Genomic DNA, 11,662 nt, shown 5'->3' on the forward strand with positions numbered 1-11,662 from the left:
TTTTTCAATGAAATTAGTAATGTAGCCAACTAAGTAAAACTCACATGCCAAAGTGAACAAAACAACATTAAAACAATATCCAAATCACAAAAAGTTCACAACTTTCAAGAATACCTGCTGAAAAAATATAGAAATAAGAAGACTTTAATGGTGTGATTAGACCTTAATATGCTATCTTTTTTCTGGTCAGTTACTGAATCAGTGCACAACAAAAATAACTAAATCCAATATGCCAAAATAAACTAGATATCATTAAAACAACACCCAATAAATCACATAAAGTTCAAAGCCAAAACTAAGCAAAATCCACATGACAAAATGAATAAAACAACACTAAAACAACATCCAAATCCCGTGAAGTTCATAACTTAATGCTGAAAATATAGAAACAAAAATACTTTGATGGTGTGATTAAGCCTTAACAAGCTAAAACTAAGTAAACCTCAACAACATCCAAATCAAATAAAGTTCACAACTTCAACAATACTTACTGAAAAATATAGAAACAACAAAACTTTGATGGTGTGGTTAGGCCTTAATATGCCAAAACTAAGCAAATCCCAAATGCAAAAATGAACCAAAAAACACCCAAATCACATAAAGGACTGCAAACAGACACAACTCCTAAGCTCGGGAAATGTAAGCGCGGGCATAGCTTTCTGCAGGTCAGACAGAAAAAAGGTATACATTATAGTTCATTCAAACCCAAGATACCATCAGTGTCCAGTGAACGCTAGGCTCTTGTTTCATTGCAACATTTGTGAAGATAATTTGATCTGGTTGCAGATCTTGTGCAAAAGAATCTGTATAAGCGAGCTAAATTAGCAAGAATTAACGTTTGCCTACCCGACCTATCGTTTGCCTACCAACTTCAACCTATCGTGATACTATCTCAAAATCAATGAAAATAAAATTCACACAATATGAATTTAACACACCAAAATATCAAACAATTAAAATTAATTGAGAGAGAGATAAGAAATGAACCTCAATTTATTTTAAGTCCAACTTGTTCGACGTCGCCACCGAAATCTCGAACAAACGTCAACCAAACGAACAAATCCAACTTCGATATAATGCCCTTTGCATTGCCTCGCCAAAATGGAACCAAGAATCACAAACTGAAAAGACCAGAACCTATCCCGTGTTGTTTTTCGATGGATTTTTGATGAATAGTCACCGAAAAGAGAATGGGGCGACTGTTCTTATTGAATATTGATTGGGTTTTTTTTTAGGGAATTTGGAGTGCGTTGAAGCTGGTTTCGATCGGGTTTTAGGGAAGGGACGTTTCTAGCGATGGTTCGATCGAAAAACGTGGGGAAGGAATCTGGTGGTGTTTTTCGGCGATGGATGACCCCTTTTCTGGTGAGATTCAGGCGAAGACTCGCCGGTCTCCGACCCCTCTCTCTCTCCGTCTCCGATCTCTCCCCTCTCACTGTTCTCTCTGTACCTCTCTGTTTCTCAATTTCTCTCTCAAATCTCTATTTATCCACTCTTTTTTTATTTTTAGTTCTGGATGTAGATGAAATGGAAAGATTATATGAGTTTGTTGTTGCCTATTGTAACTACACTTTTTATTTTCTTCTTGTACGTTATTGACCTTTTTTTTTATTTTATAATTTTAATAAAGTAGGACAAAGAAAACATTTTTTACTAGATACCCAATAATTGTATTCATCAAAATTTAGGTAAATAATAAATAACACAATTCTTCTCTACAAAAATTAAACACAAGAAAGAAAAATTGGATAAAAGTGGTTGCTAGTTTAATAAATATAATAATCATAATAATAATGAGACGTCCTATTAAAATAAATTAATGTTACGTTAAAATTATTATAAAAATTGTCGATAATAATAACAATAACAATAACAATTATAGTAAATATAATAATAATATACAATATATTTGTAAATTGTGAGTGTGAACATTTACGTGACAAAAATTAATAAATATTAATAAAATTATGTAAAATATCGTATTTAAATTAATAAATTTTAAAAAATGATACTAAAAACTACCAGAATAATTTATACATTTTTAAATCATGAATGTGGATTGTCTATATATAAAATATATATCCAAAATATATTTATAAATAACTTAATTTATTTTCTTAAGAAAAAAACAATACAAAATGAAAATTCGAACTTTTGATTTGATTTACATTTTGAACTTTTCGGCCTTTTAATTTATATCATTAATTATTCTATATTTTTATTATTATCGTAAATAATTTTTATTCGTAACTAATGTTGTAAAATATCTCGAGTTGAGAGTCTTATCAGTGGCGACTTTAACGGTCGCCCCTAAATCTTAAACCTTTTGTGGCGACCTACGCATAGTCTCGACTATATAGTAACTATTAGTGGCGATTTTAACGGTCGCCCCTAAATCTTATACCTTTTGTGGCGACCTACGCATAGTCGTCACTAAATATGTCACTATTCTTATACCTTTTGTGGCAACCTACACATAGTCGCCACTAAATATGTCACTATTAGGGGCGACTTTAAAGGTCGCCCCTAAATCTTAGACCTTTTGTGGCGACCGATGCATAGTTGCCACTAAATATGTCACTATTAGTGGCGACTTTGATTGTCGCCCCTAAATCTTATACCTTTTGTGGCAACCCTTATATGTCGCCACAGAAATGAGCTTTTGTGGCAACTGTTTGTGTAGCCACTGAAAGTCATCACAAAAAACTGTATTTCTTGTAGTGTATTTGTTGGTTAATACGTTTTTCACTTTACCAGTTGACTCATATGAGTTTCTGTATTTATCTAACTGTTATTCTGTCTGCTTTCATACCGGTACATATTGTTTATGTACTGACATCTCGGGTCCACTATGTTTTAATAATGCAGGCTCTGATCCTCCTGATAGCAGACGTTCACATTAGGCTCTTTTACTGTTTTCAGCTGATATTTTGGTGAGCTCCAACTTTCTCTGGAGTCAGTTTATGCCTAGTATTTTTTATTGTGTACAGATCTCTGGTTGGGCATGACAGACCTAATGCCAACTAGTCACTTGTAGTATAGTGTGTTAAACTGATTAGAGGCTTCATGGACATCGTGTAGTATTGTATAGTTTTGTTAATGTAACTCCCTCGTGTATATATGCAACTCTTATTTAATATCCTGTTCGTTATTATCTCATAACCTCGTGTACGTCATAAAATGCTTTTAGAGAAAGTGTATACGGTTCTTGTCCATCATTATCGCTTTGGAGCGTAACAATTAGATAATATAGTCTTTTAAATATAAAAATTTGTGTAATTTATCCAACTTTAAGTAAAGCCCAAAAGTGAATATTGGATTTAAAACTCTTCCCATCAAATTAGGTCCAGCGCAATAGCTACAAGGGTGCTTTCCATACAAGCCCATTTTCATTTGCTAATTTTCTGCCAATTCCTAACCAATCATTACGAAACCTATGAGAGTAATTCATTCTTTATGCCCACATACCAACACGTATACATATTATTCCCCTATGATTTAAGAAGTTGAGTTAGCTATTTGACTTATCAAAGATATTAGCTGGACCACCAAAAGGATGTAGTGCATCGGATGAGATTGTTTTTTTTTTTTTAGTTAGAGGTCTCGGGTTTGAGTTCTGGGCATGAAAAAATCCTTATTAGGGAGTGCTTCCTTCCGAATGGGCCCTATGCTATGTGAATTCGGATTAGTCGAACTCGAATGCGGATATCAAACACCGAAGGAGAAATCTCCACCCCTCCCCCAAAAAAGATATTAGCTGGATATTTTGGTTGTTGCTAGGCAGCTATAAACAATCACATGTGAAATGGATCAAGAGAATAATTTCTTTAATTAATAAATACAATTCCTTTAATTATTATTCTTAGCTCGGATGAGACAAATTTCCCGTTTGTTAGCAATGAATTCATACATACCAAAAAAATATAGTTTTGGGTCGGTGGATTTGGGATATATTAGCAATAAAATGATTAAAATTAAGTTTTGCCCAATTACTCAAAGTCAAAGGCCATCTATTAAAATTTCAGAAGTGATACACTCAGACACACACCAAATAGATTCGTAGGGTGTGTTTGGTACGATGAAAATATTTTTCTATGAAAAATATTTTCCTAGAAAATATTTTCATAGATAATAAATTGGTGTTTTACATATTTTCTTGTGTTTAATTGTTGAGTGAAAAATAGTTTATAGTGTTTGGTTGGTGAATAGAAAATATATTTTTTTACTATCTAAATTTTAACTTTACATGAGCGTGTGACCCTCTAATTAAAAATATAATATATTTTCTAAAACATAATATTTAACTACACATTTTTAATTATTAGATCCATTTATATGAGATGTGACATCAACAATTAAACATTCATCTGACCAAATTAAGAAAATATTGTAATTTTTTATCACGTATTAATAAAATAAATTTTAATTACGGATTTTTTTTATTTTTTTGTTTATTGAAAAGTAAATTCTTAATACGATTTATGAAAGAAAAAATAAAAAAGAGTGAGCTAGGTGGTACTTGATTTGACAAAACGAAATAATAATTTAAAAAAAAAATTGGTAAAAAATGTAATAAAAAGTTATAATTTTTAAATTGTAATAAAAAGTTTTAATTTGTAAAAGTTAAAAAAAGTTGTAAAGTTTTAATTTATAATCTTTTTTTAAAACTCAGTGTACCATTACATCACTTCTTTATATCAAATCATGTAGACGTAATAAATTATTACGTTTTACAAAATTTTTTGTAAAACACAGTAAAGTTTTACGTCTTATAAAAAAGTTTTGTAAAACGTAATAAATTATTATAACGTTTTACTAAATTTTTTTTACTATACACTCCACTATTAAACCGTTAAAAAAAGGTATAGAGCGTAATAAATTATTACGTTTGACATATTTTGGTAACTTACGAAACAGGTGACCTATTTTGATCATTTTATTCATATTTTAATTTATTTTGATTCCAAATTCGCATAAGTCACATATCAATATTTTTTAGAAAATGATTTTCCTTGGTGCATAAGGCAAGTTATTTTCTTTCAAATGGAGGAAAATAAATTCCTTCGAAAAATATTTTCCCAAAGTTATATTAGAACCAAAAACACCCTTAATTTTACTCAAAATAAATTATGTCCATTGACTTTGGCTTTGGATTGTTTTGTGCATGCAAGTGGGAATAAATCCAATTTAAACAAAGGGGAAGAAATCATACATCTGGTTGGTAAATTACCAATCACATAATGTCATGAACTAATAATGTAACCATTACAATATAAATGCTCGTATCCAGATATGTTTGTAAGAAGGCTTAATTAATTAACAATATGGATAACAAAGAAGAGAAATCAGAAACCACTTCCCAGTTACCCATTGAAGGAGCTGAAGCAACAAAGTCAAAAGAAATAGCAGAGGAGGAAATTCTTGATGCACCAAAGATTGTAACATTCAAAAGTGATGTAATTGATAGAGGTGCAGAGCAAGTTACAGAAGAAGAAAATAATACTATTATTGCAGGTGAGGGCAACAAAAGTGAGAAAGAAGAAAAAGATAGAATAGAAAGTTCAGAAAAAGAGTTGAAATGCAGGCCAATAGCATTTCTGTTGGGACTTCCATTTGCCCTAATCTCTCTCGTCATTGCTTTTATTGGAGTCATTATTTGGATTATCGGGTTTGTCTTTCTATAATTCCTCTTCTTTTCTTTTTCTGCCTTCTAATTTTGGGTATGATCAGTAGAGACAAAAATGTTTTATATGAAAATTTTCAATAAAATATTTTCTAGGGATGTACATGATTTTTTTTTTTTACTTATTTTTGTTCCTTTGGTATTAAAGTAAAATATATTATTTAAAGACATTTGTATATAATAAAGACAAACTATGAAAGGATTTTTTTTTTTTCATTTTGGGGGTGGGGGGATGTTTAGAGGATCCAGAGGGTAATTGGGGATTAGCGGGTGGGTTGGTTGGGGTGGACGTTTGCAAGGGTGAAAGGGATAATGTCGGTTGCTTCATAAGTAAGTCATTTTTCTTATTTTTCAAAAACTTATTTTTTTAAATACAATATTTTTAAATTTGACCAATCGAAAAATAAAAAAACATTTCTGAAAATTATTCCCCTTTATATGTACTCCTGTATTTTTCTTTACATCTTTTTATAAAAAGTAAATACATAAATAACCTCTAGTGTTGGTCGAAAAAGACACTTAAATTTTGAATTCGACCTATTACCCCACGAATCTTACCTACAACAACAACAACAAACTTAGTGTATTCCCACAAAGTGGGGTCAGGGGAGGGTAAGATGTACACAGACCATACCGCTACCTCAGAAGAATTAGAGAGACTGTTTTCGATAGATCCCCGGCTCAAGCTAAATGATAGTAACAAGTGGATGGATGACATGATGAAATCAGGAATAAGAAATAGTAAATTGAAAATCAGAGAAATGCGAAATACGCGAAAATAAGGGCGACACGAAATAAGAAAATAGGGACAAAGACATAAGACATATAGCCCCCACCTAGTCGTACCATACACATACCAACCAAGGACACCTATGTACACGCCACAGATTACTAACCCGGCTACACCATAACACCCCGGACTGCAAGCTACAACCCACACACTCCCATTAGCTTTCTACCATTATCCGTGACCTCCACACCTTCCTATCTAGGGTCATGTCCTCAGTCAGCTGGAGTTGCTCCATATCATGTCTAATCACCCCCTCCAATATTTCTTCGGCCTACCTCTACTCCTTCTGAAACCATCCATAGCTAGCCTCTCACACCTCCGGACTGGGGCATCCGCGCCCCTCCTCACCACATGTCCAAACCATCTCAGTTTTCCTTCCCGTATCTTTTCATATACCGAGCTACCCCCAAGAATCTTACCTAAATCGTTGCAAATGCATCATTTTGACCCTACGTATAAACATGCACCTGATGCGTGTAATGGAAAAAAAATATTGAACCAACCAATTAAAATGTGCCACGTGTAATAAAAAGGACCCATTTTTAAAAAAAAATTTCTTCATTTTCCATCCTCCTCCTTCTTCTCCTTCTCCTTCTCCTCCGCCTTCTGCTTCGTCTTCTTCTTCTTCTTCTCCTCCTCCCCCTCCTCCTGTTTCTCCTGCTTCTTCTTCTTCTTCTTCTGTTTTTTTCTTTTTCTGTTTCTTCTTCTTCTTCTCCTTCTTCTCCTCCTCCTCCTCCTCCTCCTCCTTCTTCTTCTCCTCCTCCTTCTTCTCCTCCTTCTTCTTTTTCTTTTTCTTCTCCTTCTTCTTCTTCTCCTTCTTCTCTTCCTTCTTCTTCTTCACCTTCTTCTTTTTCTCTTCCTTCTCCTTCTTCCTCTTCTCCTCTTCTTCTTCTCCTCCTTCTCCTTCTTCTTCCTTCTCCTCCTTCTCCTCCTCCTTCTTCTTCTCCTTCTTTTCCTCCTCCTCCTCCTCCTCCTTCTTCTTCTCCTTCTTTTCCTCCTCCTCCTCCTCCTTCTTCTTCTTCTCTTCTTCTTCTTCTTCTTCTTCTTCTTCTTCTTCTTCTTCTTCTTCTTCTTCTCATTCTTCTTCTCCTTCTTCTTCTTCTTCTACATTGATCTCCATTAATGGTGTCACTTGCTTTTCTTTCCTATTTCTTCTCCTTCCGAGTGTGTAGTGTCGATTTGAATTTATGAAATGTACTTAAATGGAAAGAGAAAAAATAAAGACACCATTAATGAAGATTGATGGAGAAGAAGAAGAAGAAGAAAGAAATTACTCAATACTAATGAGTAATGAGATTTCAACACCATTGTCTTCTTCAACTCATTCATTAAAGCTCCATTTATGGAATTTTATGATTCAAGTAAATAGTGTTGAAGACGAAAAAAAAAAAATTAATCACAAAAAGGAAATTTGATTTCATAACTTTTAAACAAACTAAGAAGATATTAAAGTCAATACATGATTTTTTATCCCACTAGTTTGATTCATTAAGGAGATTTAAAAAAAAATAAAAATTTCTAGCTTCAATGGAGAATTGGGGAAAAAGAAGAGAAAAGGAGAGTAATGGTTGTTAATGGAGAATTGGGGAAAAAGAAATGAAGATTGATTAATGGAGAATTGGGGAAGAAGAAATGAAAATTGATTAATGGAGAATTGGAGAAGAAGAAATTAAAATTGATTAATTGATAAATAAAATTAAAAGAAAAATTTTATTAAAAAATATATGAAATTAAACGTTGTTGGACAATAAAATTCTTGAGACCGAAAATAATAATCGAAATAAGAAAATATTGCAACAATCGATTTATTGATTTCAATAAGTGAGTGTTACAATCTCTATGATTCTTTTGATTCGCCTTTTCAATTATAAATTTAAGGGCTTCGAGCTTGATCTTGAACTTTAACTTTAACTTGACGGATTTGATCTTGGCTTGTGATTGAATCCAAGGGCTTGGTAGCTTGTTCTTGAATCTCGTGATCTTGATCTTGATCTTGAACTTGAGCTTGATTTGCGGGTTTGGTGAGCTTGATCTCGACTTGTACTTGAATTCAAGGGCCTTTGAGCTTGTTCTTGAATCTTGAAGTCTTGGTCTTGAAGCTTGAACTTGTTCTTGAACCTTGAACTCTTGATCTTGAAATCTTGAGCTTGTTCTTGAACCTTGAACTCTTGATCTTGAAGCTTGATGAACTGATCTTGAATTTTTGAATTTGTGGAGAAATCTGCTGTTTTGATCCACGAGCTCTCTCTTACTTCTTGTTAAACTTGTTTCTCTTTTTTTGAATAATGAGACCCCTATTTATAGTTGTAGGAAGTAGAGAGTCATGATAATCATGAACTTCCTTTGACCAATCAGATTTAAGTGACATGACATTTTTTATGGACTTTTAATTTACTGCATTATTTTAACACGTGGCGTGGTCCCATTGGCTCATTCACTTGACTTGGCATGCCACGTCATTTGACATGTGGCATCAAATTGGGCCTCTAGGATATGATGATATCTTGGGCTTGCTAAAGTGGGCTTAGTTATCTGTAGCCCAAATTAATGGACTAGCCCAATAATTAAATCCATGCATGTTTGGACTAAAATTTTTAATCCAATTATATTAATCTCCACTATGTGTTTGAGATTAATATATTTTAATTTTAATATTATCCGACTTTTGTATGAATAATATTTTATTGCTTACAAACGTATTTACATATGACAACACCTGATTGGCGTGTGCATCACTCTCTCATGCATTCGCTCTCTTTGGTGTGACTGAAATTCAGCGAAAAATGGTGTATTTGCAAAGAAATAAAGAAGAATCGTGGGGTAATAGGTTGAATTCAAAGTTTAAGTGTCTTTTGAAAATTTCGGCTAGCATCGGAGGGTTATTTATGTATTTACTGAAAAAAACAAACAAACTAATACTCTTTACCGTCTATGAATATTTTAATATGCTTTAATGGATAATTTTTTTTCGTATGCCACTTGTTACGGGCAACAACAATATAGTTACGTTTCGAATTTTGGATGACTTGATAGTTAAACTCCTTAAAAATGGTCAAAACTCCTGGAAGTACCTAACTATAGCAAAAGTGTTAGAAAGATTTTATGTATAGTCTGACTTAATTCTAAATAGCTTAAAGTTTATAGAGAAAGCTATATATATATATATATGTTAAATAATGTAAAAGTTAACAAGAATTTTGGTAATGTGATATATGGTGCAGATTGATGTTGACTTGCATATGCCCCTGCTGCTTCTGTGTAACTGTGTTGGTAGAAATGGCACTTGGTCTACTGAATGCTCCTTTTCAATTATTCCATTATATCACTGATAAAATACCTTTCTGATGAATAACCTTATAAGATTTCTTCAATTTTTTTCCTTTTGATGGTTCTCTTTGGTCTCATCAAGTGTACTACATCCAATATATTTCGTTGATTTGGTTTTGTTGTTGATGTTTATACGACTTTAGATAATTAATGTTAGTACTTTCATATATATATATTTATGTTGTGCTCATTAACATTCAACGCAAGTGAAGTTCAATTTTATTTAATTTTTTTTTATTTTGTTACGCCAAAATTCATTACCCTGTGTTAATTTAGGAAGATATAATTTTTTATTAAAGATAATTTAGTGAAAATGCTTTTTACTTTTTAGGAGTGTGAACTTTTCAAAAAGAAAATGTCTAAACAGACATCCTCGCATCTTGACAAAAGAAAGTTGTATTGCAACACCAATGAATAATGCATATGGTCAATGGCTAAATACATCGTCCTTATATTGCATGCAACCAATACTCTCTCCTGCGTTGCTTTTACTTATCACATTTTTATTTGATATATTCATTAAAAAATAATTATTAACATAATTATTTTATTAATTAGTTAATAAAATTAATATTTACTATTATATTTTAAAATTGATTTGAAGAATAAACAATTAATACTAAAGATAAAATAAAAAAAGAAAAATTATCTTTTTCAGATATGTCAAAATGAAAATTAATGACGAATAAAAACTAAGAGGATATTCACCATTATAGTTTGGAACATTGAACAAGTGATTTAGTTATAAGCTCGGGTAAGATGTATTTGTATCATTAAATACCCCACTTATTAAAAAAATAAATTAATAAATATATAACATTTTAAATTCAATTAACCACTAAAAACCAAAATCATATATTAACATAAACCTTTTAATCACAATCAAAGAAAGAGAAAAAGATATAAGAAAAAACGAAACAAGAGAAAATTACCTAACAAAAATGGCAGTAATATCTTTGTTTATCTCAACTTCCATAATGGTGACATATTTATGTGGCATATTTTGTTTTTAGAGATTCAAATATGTCTATGTTTGATCGTAATTTGTTCATATATGTTTCAAATTTTTTGAATAGTCAATTATTGTGACTTATAATATTTTTTTACGTAGTTCTCAAATATATATAGTATTTTATTTTTTAAAAAAATAAATATTTCATGCCCAAATTCATGTCAAACTTACATTATTTAAATCTCAAAATACAAAATATGTCACATAAATTGAAACAGATGGGAGTAAAATATATTCACAAAGTCCTGTCAGAGTTTTAAAATTGTTTTGTTTGTCTTTTCGGTAGACTTGAACTCAGTTATTTTCAAGAAATAAATAAGAAACCTGAGAAAAAGAGAATGAATTTCAGAAAGGGAAATAAACGCATATCTAAATTTAAAGGAGATAAATTTTTGAAACAAATTGAATCGGTCTTTTAGTTACATTTTAGATAAAAGTGACTGAATTTCAATTTTCTATGGGTTAAGTTTAGGCAAATGATCGAAATCCGGTCATTGATTTAAACTTTACTCATTATGTTTTGGAAAAAAATATAAACATACATCTTAATTCTTATCTTATCATATTTACACAAATTCTCTTTCTTACAAAGTAATTATAAGTATCTCAACTAATTACGTATCCTCATTGGATGTACCGGGAGCTAATTGTGTATCTTGATAGATCCAAAATCGAAAAAAAATAAATCGGTAGCTAATTATGTATCTTTACAAGAAAAAATATATCTTTATTGGATGTATTACGTATCTCGACAGACCCAAAATAAAAAAAATGTATTTTCATTGGATGTATCGAGAGTTAATTACGTATCTCGACAGACCCAACATATAAATTTTCAATAGTTATGCAA

The 11,662-nt window shown here is 31.5% G+C and overlaps 1 protein-coding gene across 1 annotated transcript; it reads left to right on the plus strand.

The window, feature by feature from the left end:
• The first annotated feature begins 5,213 nt into the window (after positions 1–5,213).
• On the plus strand, positions 5,214–10,001 carry LOC107861194. The gene is made up of 2 exons (XM_016706557.2): positions 5,214–5,668; positions 9,695–10,001. The coding sequence occupies exons 1-2, from the start codon at positions 5,325–5,327 to the stop codon at positions 9,816–9,818; spliced, it is 468 nt and encodes a 155-aa protein (XP_016562043.2). The 5' UTR covers positions 5,214–5,324; the 3' UTR covers positions 9,819–10,001.
• The last annotated feature ends 1,661 nt before the right edge of the window (positions 10,002–11,662 follow it).

The sequence above is a fragment of the Capsicum annuum genome, chromosome 2 (assembly GCF_002878395.1).
Source record: "Capsicum annuum cultivar UCD-10X-F1 chromosome 2, UCD10Xv1.1, whole genome shotgun sequence".
Taxonomy (NCBI): domain Eukaryota; kingdom Viridiplantae; phylum Streptophyta; class Magnoliopsida; order Solanales; family Solanaceae; genus Capsicum; species Capsicum annuum.